The sequence below is a fragment of the Corvus brachyrhynchos genome, unplaced genomic scaffold (assembly GCF_000691975.1).
Source record: "Corvus brachyrhynchos isolate BGI_N302 unplaced genomic scaffold, ASM69197v1 scaffold87, whole genome shotgun sequence".
In the NCBI taxonomy this organism is placed as follows: domain Eukaryota; kingdom Metazoa; phylum Chordata; class Aves; order Passeriformes; family Corvidae; genus Corvus; species Corvus brachyrhynchos.
Genome location: NW_008239767.1, coordinates 3171512 through 3187075, shown reverse-complemented (window position 1 = coordinate 3187075; position 15564 = coordinate 3171512). Strand labels below are relative to the sequence as shown.

The 15564-nt window shown below is 37.6% G+C and overlaps 1 protein-coding gene across 1 annotated transcript in view; it reads right to left on the bottom strand.

The window, feature by feature from the left end:
* LOC103621425 (cytochrome b5 reductase 4) overlaps positions 1–15086 on the bottom strand; it is a 31625-nt gene extending 16539 nt beyond the window's left edge. Inside the window, exons 1-10 of the mRNA XM_008640225.2 lie at positions 15019–15086; positions 14449–14602; positions 11564–11664; positions 9465–9549; positions 5362–5403; positions 2997–3051; positions 1575–1632; positions 1372–1465; positions 779–811; positions 1–20 (exon numbers count right to left, since the gene is read on the bottom strand). The exon at positions 1–20 is cut by the window's left edge and continues 115 nt beyond it. Of these exons, the coding sequence (XP_008638447.1) occupies positions 1–20; positions 779–811; positions 1372–1465; positions 1575–1632; positions 2997–3051; positions 5362–5403; positions 9465–9549; positions 11564–11664; positions 14449–14575 (615 nt within the window). The 5' untranslated portion in view covers positions 14576–14602; positions 15019–15086. The remainder of the gene's footprint in view (positions 21–778; positions 812–1371; positions 1466–1574; positions 1633–2996; positions 3052–5361; positions 5404–9464; positions 9550–11563; positions 11665–14448; positions 14603–15018) is intronic.
* Positions 15087–15564: the final 478 nt, after the last annotated feature.

Genomic DNA, 15564 nt, shown 5'->3' with positions numbered 1-15564 from the left:
TACTTTTTCAGCAACATTTACTAAAAGAGAAAAGATTTCATATTATTACTTTTAGTTACACTTTGTACAAAAAAATATTTCACATGTCAAGTATAATGAAATTCAGAACAATTACTCATTTCTCAAGACGCATGTAATTAATTCCTTAAATTAGAATATCAAATTAAAGGTACTTCCAGCTACCTTTCTATAATGTTATAGAGTGCAGTTAAAACAAACACTAACTGGATATGCATAATTAATACATGTTATTTGCTAAACAGATTGTGGAACCAGGACAGCTTCACAGACCATCTGGTCAAGAAAAATGCTCACAAACCCGGAGTCATCATGTACTAGAAATTGGTAGTTACCACTACTTACTGCTTTCTTTTTATGGCCATTTGAATTAACAATTAAATCCAAGAAAATCCCAGTCTAAGCAAAGAACAGTTTACAAATACACAGCAGAACTAACTTCTAGCTTTTAACATTTAGTCATACTAAGAGGGATCAGAGCACTATCAACTTATTACTTTCACAGGCCCAAATGGCACAATTGAAGAAAAAATATTTAATGTTATGGCTTGGTTTGATTGACTGTGTCAGGACCTGGCGGCAAGTAAAACTGTAAAGTTTGACTCTGATGAGTCAGAAAAATAAACTGAAATTCCACATTCTGACATCAGAATCATAGAATATTGTGAGTTGGAAGGGACCCACAAGGATCATGGAAGTTCAGCTCCTGACTGGACTATCCTAGAAGAGATACACAAGTGCTGCAAGAGACAGAAATTACCAGCCACATCTTCTGAAACTGCATGATCCAAGTCTGAAATAAATACAAACAAACTCTGTGTTAAGCAATAACAAAATTCTATTCCAGCCATCCTATATACATAAAGTATAGTCTAGGAATACTGAGTGAACTAATAACCATAAAAAGCTATGCATGTTTACCTGGCCTTGAAATTTGACTCATGACTTCTACAAGCCTCATGCACAAAGGCATTATTTCTCCCATTACTTTTAACAATGGCTCATGTAAAGCCACCGATCTGCATTTATGTAAATTATTGTGCCAGCCCTTGGGAATGAGGGCATTTTAATAATCATAAAAAACACACTTGAAGAAAAATTTTACACAAGTTTAAAATCAATTTCTTCCTGCACTTTATTCCGCATGTAAGAAGTTTTAGTACATACTAAACAAATGAAGATGTGAGTTGATAAACAATGCAATTACTTTACATCAAGGTGCTTTAACAATCTCTGATGAAAGAGAAATAAAATATTAATTGGTACATGTAAAATGCTTATGGTCTGATGCGTGGGTTTTAATAAAATAGAACGAAAATTCAGTATTTTCAACTGCAAAATTACAGTACCTACCAACTTCTACAAGATATGAGTGGTCATCGATGATGATCTCTCCCCTTAATCGTTTGTCTTGACAGTCAACTATCACCAACTCTGCATTCATATCCTTTCATAGTCAAGGGGAAAAAAAAACAACAGTTTTTGTAAAATTCTCCCAGAATTCAAGCTAGATCACAACTGGATCTTGTAATTCTTCCTTCACAAAATATACTTACCTTCTGCTTAGTATATATGACAATTGTGACCAAACTATCTGTTTGGAACCAGTCGTAACTGTAAAACAAAAAATACAATAAAGAAAAAAATATAGACTTTCTTTGGGCATATAAAAACATATTTAACCCCAAGCCTTCCAGCAGAGCTTCTTTAACGAATTTACAAGCCAAACATATTACTTACTACTTTTGAAGACTAAGTCCAAAGTCAGTAATTTTGAAAAAACTACTAAAGTAACTATCTAATTATGCATCCTGATAGTCAGTACATTGTAGTTAAAATTGTATGGCATTAATTTTACTTAAAAAGCACATGCATTCTCTTTGTAGTATATGAACCTTGCTTACGAGATGATAAAAATCTTGAGTCCAGACAAAAGCACTAAATAGGCAGCATGACATCCAAGAGTTAAAGATTTGGTGCACATACCACAGAACCACAGTTCCCTTCATCTCCACAGATAAGTTTTTGCATTCATTCCTATGTTCCCAAGTCCAAACCTTGTAATAAATCCAGGGTAAGGTAGAAAAAAAGAAAGCCTTCAAATGCTAATTATTTGTATGGCCTTACACTTGCCAGGAAGTAACTTCCATCTACTGTTTAGACTCCTGGACCAGAAAAACAGGCCAGAGAGGGAGGAGAGGGAGGAGCAAACCCTCCTGACAGCCAACACATTTTAGGCTGCACACCTTCCAGTCACATGCCAGAATATGCCTGACACACATGGGAAGAAAGGCAGCAAGGTTTGTAGAGCACTTCAGCACTTCATTCCAGTTGTTTACAAGCCACAATATTTTATGACTGCATGTAACTAGCCCAGAGATCACACACTCACAAGGGATTTTGATGCCAAGTGAGAAACTGCACCTTGAGGACCAAAGGCATCATGGAATAAAATGACACCTCAGTGACAACAGCAGGCATATCACAGTGAGCTTTTAGGGCCTGCTTTGCTTTACATGTTGTAGAAACTTGAATGCAGCTATCACATGTTAATATATTCCAGCCTGAAATGAAGCACTTTTTGAATGGCAACTGAATGGCAATTCAGATGTTTATGGACAAATTAGTTTAAGTCAAGAAAGTAGTCAGTCCAGTTGGAATCACTTTCCATGAGTTTTCTCAAGAAGCAAAGCTGAGGAGCCTGCAAATATAAGCCATACATTTGTATACAATGCAAGACAGCACAAGTGTTAGGAATCAACAGAACAAGCAAAGAACCATCATCTGCCCATATAACCTTTGGCAAGTTCTTTAAACCTGAATCTCACATTTTCTACTTACACAAGGATAGTAATGACAAATACTCATTTAACTGAAACTTCAAGACCTAACCATGGAAGCAGTTGCCTGCATTTACTAAGAATTGCACAGAATTCTTAAATAGAATGTTCAACAGATAATAACAGACAAAGGCTTACCTCGGACCTAAATCTTTAGCAGAAGAAGCCAGTACTTTCTTCTCAGGAAGCACACCTGGAAAGAGCAGAGAGTCATTAAAATATTTTCTGGGATGCTTGCTTAATATAAATAATACTCAGGTATGTTTGGGGTTTGTGGTTTTGTTTTTTTTAATTGAATGTTCTAAGTGTCTGCCAACACTATTTAGTGACCTTATTTCCACAGGTAGCCAGACTATGTACTTTTTGTATTTATTTTTTATTCAGCATTCTTCCCTGGAGAGCAGGGTCCTAGAACATGGAGCTCTACTTCAGAACTTAAGAGTTCCATACACCACAGTACCTATGTTGTTCTCAGTTTCATCTGTTATTAGCTTGTGTTTTAACATTTTGTGATAGTGAGACACAAAAAGACAAAAACATTTTCTGAACGACTTTCCTTTAACAGAACTATTTGTTTCTACAATTCAGATGAATAAATTCAATTTGAGATGTCTGATCTAACCTAATTCACAAGTAAAATTTCATGTCAGCATGTAAGCAAAGGTATCAGCCCTAAGCTTTCTACACAGCACTTTGCTAGGAATTTCCACAGAATTCAGATACTCACTTTAAATATTTAACTACATGAAACAGTCTGAAACAGCCTTTGCTGGGAAGCAACAGTTGGTCAGTCTTTCAAAATGTCAATTGTACTAACCTCTGGCATAAAAGAAACTGAACGTATTTGGCAAAATCTCAAGCACAGAGACAGATAAACAACTGCAATCCTGCATCAATTTTAACACCGAGAAGCTAAACAGAATGATGATGGAGGAAGTTGCAGACTGAACAGCTGGTAAGTGCTGGTTTCAAGCCCATTCAAAGTTAAGCCTTGCAAACCTGAAATGGCTAGGCATAAAATAATTAGCACATGAATTCTCAGTTACCCAGATTATTATCTTCTAAATGCCAGTAAGTTTTGTAGTATGACTACAAGCTTAAACACCATAACTGAGTGGCTCCACGACGTGGGAAGTAGATGAAAACAAAGAGAACCACCCTGGTCTAATCCAATCTGTCAAAACTATTTGATCACCCAGATCAGGGAATTAATCCAAAGCAATTAAAATTCAGTCGAATTACTTATTCTTTGATCCTTAATTACTCCTAAGTACACACCATCTGCAGCTGCCAAGGAAGCTAAATGGCAGAGCAGTCAGATCATTGCAAAAGAAAACCAATCACCTAATAAAAGCCTTCTCAAAAGCTAAGCCTTTCTTGAGGACACACATCATGATTTACTTGGCCTCCACAGATAACAGGAATCCATGGTCATACACACTTCTATTTGCTTTTGCAAGTCAAGAGAAATATATGAACAGCCACAATAAAATAGAACATTCTGGCAAACCAAGTGATTTACGAATTATTTTGAAATACTGTAAGAGGCTACATGAAAACAATGATTCATGCTGCAATAAAAAGACAATGATTCAGGTGATCAGTGAACCAATTAAGCAAAGTGCTCTAGTAGTCATGGTGATCATAAATCAAGAAAAGCTGGGGGTGAAGCCAAAGGCTGATGGCAGACATGAAATGAAGAGTTTAAGGTGACCACATGAACAGCAGAATTACAACCCTGCGTGTCACGGGACTGCTTTGCACAATCCCACGGGACAGCAAGGCTAGCGATAAATATTCTTACATTATCCTCATAGCCACATTGGAAAGAGCTGGGTTTGACAGGTGGATTGCAACACCGAGAGAAAATGAGTAGAACTGCCAGTCACAAAAGGTGTGATCAGCACACAAAGTTCAACTGGAGGCTAGCTACAGTTGGCACTCGCAGGGGAAAAGGCAATGCTCATACTGTTTCACACAGTCACTAGCAAAAATATAGGGCACACACTCTTCCAGTCAGAGCAATAACAAATCATGCAAACAGGCAAAACGTTAAAGGTTAAGGTTATTAAGGGATGCAGAGAGACTGAAGAAATGGGCTGACAAAAACTTCATGAAGCTTAGAAGAAAATAAAAAATTTTCACATTGAAAGAAAAGAAAAAAAAAAAAAAAAAAGATCCAGCCAAACAAGTGTAAGACCTGACTGGATAGAAAAGAGTTGGGCAGAAAATCTTCCAGGCATTTCACAGACAAGCTGACCTTCTTAGTCCATCCCACACCTCCCACATCTATACTACTCTACTGCAGTCTTACAATACTTTCAAACACAGAATTCACAATACTTGGTTAGGGTTTTGCCTTCTGAAATTTCTTACAGATCACTACTGCCTCAGCACTGGATTTGAATGCAAAGAGAGAGAAGTTTGGGTAAATACTGCTCATTCAGTGATATTCACGTAAGTTTCAGATCGACTCCCCACTTCACTCCAGGTGAAAACTTACCATTAAGCTGTTTCTTGTCTTCAGACACAGCAGAAGAAATCTCTGCAAGCATTAAGAAAAAACAAGGACAACAGTTAAGAAGTTACAGTATTTGCCCACATCATGCTAAATTAGGCAAAGTAAGGATCTCCCAATAAACCTTCCAAAAGGCTTAACGGAATGACCAGGATGTTTCAGACATCAAGAAGCAATAAATAAATGCAGCACTGTTTACCATTCCAAAAGATTATGTCTAATTAAAAATTGGTACATTACAAGTAGGTACATTACTAAAGAATAGGAAATGCAAGAACTCTGACACTTAAAAAAAAAAAATCACAGATTATCTTGTGCAATTATAAACTTCATAGCTAAGAAGCTCACTGAATCTGGTAAGAATTCCAATGGCACTTGTCTCACGACATCACATCACATAGTGGACTGCAAATCTGACCAACCCAATCCTTAGAAATCTAAACCCAATCCTTGGCAGGAACACAGGAAAAAGAAAATATTTCTATAAGCTCCCTCCACCAAACGATTTTATTTTCAAGTTATTATCTGAGTTTTGCATTTATTCTACAGTACTCTACAACTATTCCAAACCAACCAACTCTAGCAGAACAAAAATAAAAAAAGAAAGACCAAGCAAGTGAATTACACAGTGTCAATTCATTTATAAGGTGCTCAACTCGATGGGAAAGGCACTGCACCTCTCAGCCACATGTCCTTCTGTTCACAGTAAATCTGTGGAGAAACTAGTCCTCTGGTTATACCTTGGCCCCTTTCTGCCCTTCTCTACATTGCACATCTCTGAGTGTCCCAATATGAAAGGCCCAATTTATATTCTCTCTTATGGGAGCCAAGTTCGGGTGGGAGAAACAAATCTCTTCTTTCTCCTCCCTTTTATGAAAACCAAAACAGAAATGTTTCTTCCCTGTTCTTCCATATCCTTCCCAGTGTCCTGCATCACACCACCCAAGGTTAGAGGAAAAATGCTAGAGAGACGTTAAGGAAGGCTCCTAGAGCAAAGCACCAACCACACAATATTCCAAAGTTACTCGAGAGCTCTTCAAGAACAACCTTCATCAGAGGCTTTCATACTGTGCCATTGTATGGTAAAAAGAAAATACTCCACATATTTTTGGTTAAGACAACAGTTGTCTGAATATTCTGCTATACACCACTTTATGGTTTCTGCCAGGATGGGCAAGTTGCTCACAGAAACTTCTTTCTAATCAGAGGTAATTTTTTGTATTTAGAAGTCTGCTCTCGTTTCACCACATTTTAACACACTGCACAGAAATCAGCACTGCAATTTTAAGGACCACACAAGACACATCAAAGGCAGAGCCCGACCTCTCTTCCTTGGATGACATCTGAGCTCTCAGTCTAATCTAGCTGAATTAACAATAATACAACATGCATTCTGACTCCCAAGCAACCACTGAAGTAGCATAGGGACATACACTAACATGTCCGTGGAAACATCAGCAGTATTAAAGTATTTCAGACAACTGTGATAATGTTTACAGCTGAGCTCCCTGAAGGGACAGCAAGCAGTTTAATGCTGTACAGGTTTGATGAGGGAGATTCTGAAATCATATATTACATACCTGGTACTGCACTGGCCTTCTCAGCAAGTACAAACACTACATGTTTCAGTGCAAAGACCCACCGTAACACTACAGAAGGGACACTTCAGAATTTCCTATTAGTCACTACCAAAGCATGAAGCAGTATTCCCAAAATACAAGTTGACAAAACATTAAGTATCACCAGCATTTTCAAAAGACTCTTCTTTCTTAAAAAAAAATAATCTAGAGTGTGTAAGGACAAACTTCAGCTTCCTTAAGCAGTTCAGTAAGCAAACCATTGTACTATCTCCCAAAAAATCACCAGAATACAGGAAAAAAACCCTAAGCTAAACAACCACAAATCTTCCAGCAATGCCCCAACAAAAAAAATCTGCCATCCTTGCTCTGTATTGAGATTGCACCGAACAGCAAGTACCAATGTTTCTCCTACTACTTAATACTCACTCTCTGTCACAAAAAGAAAGCAATGTAATCCATAATTTCAAGTCTTGTCTTCCCTCTACACTTAAGGGGCCATTTAATCCTCTGTTCAAAAACATGCACCTTAAGTTAGTAATTTATTCTTCTATTTTGAAATGCAAACTTCACAGAATATGGTTTTCTGGAAGGATAAAAGACTAGAATTACTGCTGGTTAATAGGGAAGTAAGTAAATCACTTTTTGATAATTCAAAAGAGGAGGATACACAACCTTTGAGGAATCAGAGTAAACCTTGAGAATTTTACAGTGAAGGATTTCAGCAAGTCCAGTGCTGGAGTGTTCCAGAGAAGGGCCAGAAAGCTGGTGAAGGCTCTAGAGTGTAAATCCTATGAGGAGTGGCTGAGAGAGCTGGGGTTGTTTAGCCTGGAGAAGAGGAAGCTGAGGGGGGACCTTACTGCTCTCTACAACTCCCTGAAAGGAGGCTATAGCCAGGTGGGGGTTGGCCTCTTGGCTGTGCCAGGGGAGGTTCTGGTTGGAGATCAGGAAGAACTTCCCTGAAAGGGCTGTCAAGTATTATATTAGCCTGCCCAGGGAGGTGGTAGAGTCACCATCCCCAGAACCGTTCAAGAGATGACTGGACATGGCACTTAATCTATGGTCTAGTTGACAAGGTGGTGGCTCTTCAAAGGATGGACTCAATCTTGGAGGTCTTCTCCGACCTAAATGACTCTGTAGTTCTGTAATCAGCTTGATTCTTTATTAACAAAATTACTTTTTTTCAAATCTGAAATGGCTAAAAGTGACACAGGCAACAGAATTGGTTTTATATAGTTGACAACCTTTATTCTGTAAATTTTACTGCAGCAAAATGGATAGCAAAATAATTACAAAACAAAGCAGAAAAAGTGAACAGCAGAGAAGGGACTGCCAGAGACAGCAGGGGCAAAGATATCTTTATGCTTTACTGACTGGCTGTCACAAGAATTCCTTCCAGTTGCAGAAAGGTTAGGTTAATAAAAATCAACAAAATTCATGTTTACTATTAAATTTCTAACTAATTAAATTTCTACCTGACAAAGTAGCACTAATGTCTCTGTAATGCCTCAACTTAGTGAGGTGGTCATGCTGCTGAGGTTTCTCCATACTTTGCAGCATGTACCTTAAAAGTTCCATCCTGGAATTAGCTACCTAGCATCATGGAGATGTAAAATACTACTCCACGCACAGACCAAACTCAACGTAACTGTTAAGATGATGTTGTCTAAGCATTAAGCAAGCATGCAGAGCACCTTTTTAGGAGTTGAAGAGCTACAGAATGGCTGAAATTGTGAACTAAAGGATGCCACAGAATTGGAAAAAAATAGTTGTAATCATTAATCCTTTCATGTTTTCACTGCAGTTTTGCTAAGGGTCAATACTGAGTAACAGTGTCTGCTTCCCAGGCATAGGAAATTTTGGCTGTGGTCTACAAACTGAAAGACAGACTGAAGATTAAAGTTTCTGGAAACCATCACCCACATTCTAAGACTATACTACATTTCTTACTCTCCTGGCTCAGAGGAGTCTGTTGCATCAGCAAAATTTTCTCAAGGTAAATTCAAATGAAAGGACCCAATAAAGTGTTCTGGAAAGAATAACTGCCCATAAAGTGTATTCAAATATCTCAATATGTATGTAACTTGCCAGACGTATGTAAGGTGCTAGAATCACCAGATTGAAAATACTGACTTTTATTTCATGATGAGAACTGCTTACGACAGTTTGCCCTCTGGGATAAGAAGAACAAAGAGGCATCTTGGAGGAGAGCAGGGCAGGAAAAGGTCTTTTCTACCCACACAGACATATAACACACATAGCTGTTTTCTAATGACTAAAAACAAAAGAAAAAATGTAGCAGTACACTACTTATAAAAGTCTTCAACTATACAACAATTTCATCTTCAGGTATCTGCTGTAAAAAAAATTAATATATGCAAAAGCCTTCAACTCTATGCAAGAATAGAGACTCTCCTCATAAATATGAGGTGATTTAGGATTTCTCACAATTTCCAGATAACTTTGGAATAAAGTATAATAGACAATATTTCATTCTTAAAAAACCCTCACCTTTTGGAGCAGCAATAGGCTTGACAGCCATTCTCCCAACAAGACATTCCTTCAGCATTGATTCATAATTGACCCAACGATGAACCTACATTAACAAAATATTTTTTCATAAAATTTGGAATTCTTACTATGTTTTTCTATGCACTGAAATAAAAAAGTTCATTTTTGTACATTGACTAATAGAATTCATTTAGCAGATTATTTCTTAAACAAATTAGAAGTCACTATTACATCATTCAGTACTTATTTGTTCTTCTATTACAGGTATCATGGAATTAAATGAAAAAATAGGATTATGAACAAAGTAGCAATAGGTTAATTTACTCATTTATGCTTTTCAATATCTGAACATCATAACCTTGAGCTACAGAATATATTTCAGAAGAGCATTTTTATGATGCATGCTACACAACTAACAGAACAAAGACCTTGTCATTACCACAACGTTTATTAGTCTTGTTTAGACAAGTGAAGGGAAAAGGGATTAAGGAAACAAACATAAAGAATAACAGTTAAGCCAAACAAACACCTCCTACCAAGCTGGTGTATTTCTGTTTGCTTCTGTCTTACTATCACTGAATCATTTGGAAATTCCCTATTTTAAAAGTAAAATAAAGTGAAGAAAAAGCAGTAGCTTTACAGACCAGAACTGGAGAACTTGTAGAGGAAATGGATGGCAGAAAAGCGAATTCTGATAGGGCATCCAGGATAACATCACAAGAAGAGAAAAGGAAACAAAGTGTTGCATGACAAATTTGAATGGTATCTAGATTTAAAAATAAGAACTTTAATCTGGACTAGCTGAGGAGACGAGATAAAGAATCCCATCAACAAATTGTAGTTTCCTCATATACAGATAACAGAAAGAAATGAAGAATTATGAATGACAGTTAATTTTTCCAGAAATTTGGGGAACACTAGCAACCTACCAAACTCTCAAAAAAAGACCAGTATCTGACAGACACAGAAAGCAGAAGGGAAAACAAATGTCTCAGGTAACAGGAAAGTCATAAGCCAGAAACAATAAAAGTGAAAAAGCATAGTTTCAGGATCTAAACCCGCTTTCAGTCCCATGACAAAAAACCCTAAAAAAAAAAAAAAATGGTAGCAAGCACATATCTGAACAACTACAAGGGCTTCCCCACATATTCTTGATGTCAAGACTCCTGTTTTCAAGGACATCATGTAACGACCCAGCCATATAATTCCAAGCCACAGCTTGATACTACAAATTTCTTGAAAACAAAGAATTATGCCCAAATCCAACACTTCATTTGTGAAAGGATTAATCAAGGATAAACTCAACAAAGATAAAACATTATTCATCTTTATTTACCTCATTAAAAACATTTTTCAAATACAGGCATAACATACTCTGATGCACAAAATATAAAGAGGTAACAGAAACAGAGGAGATTTCTTTTCTGCTCTTTCCCAGTTTCTCAGCTAAACCTAGTGAGTAATGGAAATGTCAAAGAATGTCTGTTTCTAAAAAATACCAACTCAGTGAATCACATTTTACAGCAACAAGTTTGCAAGTGATTCCTTGCAGAAAGCCCACCCATGCTGCAGAACCTTTATTTTCTGAGTCTTTTCAAAACATTTAAAGAAACAGTACACAAATAAGAGACCAACTCTCATCTTGTGACTTGTTCACCAGTAAATAGAACCTCTAGCATTTTTTCTGATAACGCAGCTGCCAAGTAAATAGACAAGGAATTCTACAAGCATTTTGCAAAAAGTGAAAGCTCTTGGAAAAATAGGTCTCTCCAACAACACTAATTAGTCATTGCAGCAATTTATTAAGAAGGTGGTATCTCAAATTGTTGCTAGCTTTATTGCTATTTCTGCTAAAAAAGAACTCTAATTGAAGCATAATTCTAACAACATAAAATGACCATGATGTTTATTATGGTCTTTTGATACAAATTTTAAACTACATGCCTCTTTCAGCACATAAAAGTGTCATTCTGAGCAGTGACCCACTGCCTTTCCTTAGGACTGAAAAGGTTTCCACTGAAATGTCCTAGAAATAATCACAAAACATGCATTTTTCAAAGTATGGTGAGCAAGTGTCGTTTGCTGCCAGTTGTTCTCACCTGATCAAAGAGATCTGTACCATCAGTTCCTGCTGCTTTCATTAGTTCATCCTCACCACCTGGATGATATTCCATGTATGGTGTGACATTATATACAAATCCTGAAGAAAATATAATTTAAAAGCATATGAGCAGCATTTCTACAACCACTCCTGTCTCCAAAAACAATGGAAAGGTTAGCACAAATTAAAGAATGTACTAGTAGACAGACAGCATAATTAGAACAAACAGTATGACTTCACAAAAACAGAAACATAAGTGACACAATTGTATAGAGCACAAGAGCTATCTTATCACATGGAGATGCCAATCCTACAGTGCTGTACCACTTGCTCTAGTTTAAGACTTCAACCTAGAAATTGAACATGACGTATCCTAGATAGAGGGTAAAAGTACCACGGGCAGGTTTAAAAAGAGACAAAATTGAACCAGCTAGTGCACAGAATTGTTTTTAGTTTCTTTTCCAATTAAGTTATCCCTGAAGTGTTGCCGTAGTTATTTCCCTACCACCCAACAGCATCATGGAATGAAATGCATACAGGAACAACGTGTCTCACACAAGGAAAAACTGTCGCCATCAGCAACAAAGCTTCCATGCTTTCAATTCAGCAAAATAAGAAACTTAACATAGCTTGTGTTCATTAAACGTTTACAACTCTGGTAGCAATCTGTCCCAGTAAAAGGGCTCAGCAGTGTTTCGACACTTGCAACGAGATAAAACAATGTTTCCTCACAGGTCTGAAATTATGAAAGATAATTACTATTGCTAGGCAACTGGGTTATTGGAGGCTGAAGAATGCAGCTATACACAGATTTAACCAGAGACATATTGCTGTTAACATGATTATTGCATCCCCACCTAGCCGAAAATTTGAAGATATTTAACATTATCAAAACAGGAAGCTACCAGAAGTACAACTGTGGCAGTACTTTCAGAAAAAGCTTTCAAGACATTAGGAAGTGCACATTAATTACTTCAGAAGGAGAGAAAGGCATTCAGCACTGAGCCTCGGGGCAGATATACTTGGGGCAATCCTAGCTGGCAAGAACAACCATCCCAGTCAACAACAAAGACACAGTCAATAGTAAAGGAAGGATCTCAGTACCCTTTACTGACCTGCTCTTCTGATGGCTGTATTCACTGTGCCATCTTGTGTGCAGCTGTAATTACTGCACACAATAAAGTATCTGCATAGTCATGGCCTCCTGAATATTACTCAAATTTACCATCAAACTTGCTGGAGCAGAAGAACTATCATTTATATACCCTTCATGCTTTTTTTAACTCTCCTGAACCCCCCGTTTATACGCAAATTTGTGGCCTATATGACAGCTTTCTTTGATCACACTGGGGTTTTGAACAAAGTTATCTCCTGTTGTTCTTTTGTTTCACATTGCTCTCATGAGTTTCTGCTCTTTCATATAGAGACACAGTCTAACTGCCAATGCAGAGACCTCATTTAGCTTTTCCATAATTATATTGTTTTACTACCTCTCCACATATAAGGGCTATAGATAATCCACCGTGATTTTCAGTTATGACGGTTTTTTCACTCGTCATCCAAGAACAAAGAAAAGGCAGACGTGGAAAAATTTAAGGAAAGATACAAATGCAGCTTGATGGAGTTCGTGTAAAAAAACAGAGATACAGTGAAGGTAGGATGAGTTAAAAACTAAAACAGAAGCATTTTTAAGCAGTAATTCTGTCTGCAGTAGATGTCCCTTTTTCAGAGAGAAAAATGAACAGATGTCCATAGCAAACAAGATTTTCTTTAGCTCTCCTCTCTCTTCACTAGCACATGCAACTGCAGCACAGGTAATTAACAATCCTAGTATTTTGCTCAAAGGCCAGTACTGAGTAACATGTTACTTTTACTTTCACTCTCATCCCCTTTAACAGCCAACAATAATACAATCACCCTCACATGGAAATTCTTAACTTTCTTTGTTGAAGTTCAGACATGACATTTTATCGAATATCAATGCTGTTCCTTACCAGATCAATGTTATCACTAACAGAACCACTTTTCTATAGAAATGCCCCATTAGCTACTCTGATCTTCTTAATCTATCTTCAAAGAGATTAGTGTTATCTCCTAACAAACTTAAGGTGATATTTATGTATTTTAGCCTCTAAATGATTAAATTGCAGAGCAAACATTTTACTCCTTTCTGTAGGACCACTAGGAACTTCATTTGCAACTCTGAAAATACTCTTCTAGCCACAGCTATTGCTCCAGACCATTGCTAAATGTGTAACGTATGATTCAACTTCTGAGCTGAAATGTCATTAAAATAATAACAGAAATAGAATTGCATAGTTACTACAGGTATTTGTTATTGTAGACAGAGAGTACAGTTGCTCTGTGCGGCAACAGTCATTTGCATTACTAAGTATTATTTCCTAAAGACCATTCTACACACTTAAGTAGTATTTTTAATATTTATATGCCTATGGATGCTCTAAAGCAATCCCTAAAAATAGTCAACTGCTCAAAATAATAAACTGCCCAAGACTGAGGAGCGTACATGTCAGCATTTTCAGACTCCTATTTTCTTGCTAAGCCCTTTTTATTCGGTACATTACCTAAAATCTTGTGGTTTATTATTTTCACAGGCATCTACAAAATAGGTATAAAACACTCCCATTTAAAAGACTTCTTTAGAAAGGCTTGAAAGCAAAGAAAATCTTTGTAACACAAAATCTCTTACTTGAAGTTATGCCCAATTATGTCACGATTACACCTGGCCTAAGCACAGGACGTGCATAGTTTTCTTTTGGCATGTGGCTTTTGTTGTTGTCGTTTGGGTTTTGTTGCTTCTTCCTTAAGTACAGAAAAGAGAAGCCAGGTAAAAAACACAGAAGTAACATCACAGCAACTGACCTCTTATACATATCCAGCAGTCCTCCTTTTTGTTGTGTTTAGAGAGCTCATCTTCAGTCACTTCAATCAGCCTCCCTTTCAAACCAGTCAAGTCCTTCCCACTTTTAGTTAGCCGAATCCAATCCATAAGACTCCTTCCTGGTTTTAAAGGTACCTGAAAAATAACAAATGTACAAACAACTTCAAACTCTAAAGGAAGAAAAAGCCATTCAATACACTTTTCTAAGCTCCATAGGAGAGCTCAGACAAAAGAAAAAAGAAATAACCCAACTCATATTATTCACTGATATTTGGGAGCCCTACTCAATAGTAAGGGTGCTTAAGGAAGCATTGTGGGTAGTAACACAGACATAGAAATTACTGAATATCAACAAACATTCAGATGACTCTTCCCAAAGCAAACTGAAGATATGAAGTCTGCCTGTGGTGGTAAATCATTTAAGATGCAGTCTAGAAACCCAGGAGCAATAAAGAAAAGAGATTTAAAAATTATGGTCAGGTAAAACAAGGTTTGCCTTCACAGCATTCATAAAGACTTTCCACAAGCCCTACAGCAACTGGAAGCCTCACCCAGAGAAAGCTGGGACAGAAGTCTGGTAGCTTTCCAGAGAAGTATTTCCATGGCCTGCCCTGAAAGGCAAAGCAAGATCTTCAGGGGGTCTAACACCTTCCTTTTCAACAGCAGCACAGTCTGAGAACCCTTTTGATCCAAACTTTAACAGCAGGAAACGGGGTTAAAGAACTGCGGTCGTACAAAACCACAGGAAAAAGAGAAGCAAAAAACCTAAAGCGTACATAGATAAACCCACATCTTTTAATGCTACTTTAGTCCATGTCTGCTGTCTAAGCGAGGTCTGCAGACAACAAGTGTTCTCAAAACCTCTCCAAAGAAGAAGATCCAACACATAAAGCATAAGCTGCACGCAATAATTCCAAGGTGAAAGTCTTCATCTCTGCACAGGAGGCACAGCCTGGGCAGGCAGTACCGGAAGCATTATCACCGCCGCCCTCTCAAACGAGAAGTACCAAGCGCTTTCCAGCGACGCAGCCGAGCCGGCCCCTCGCCCGAGACCTTGCCGCGGCTCCTCTGCAGGCGGTGGGGGATGAGAGCGGCGC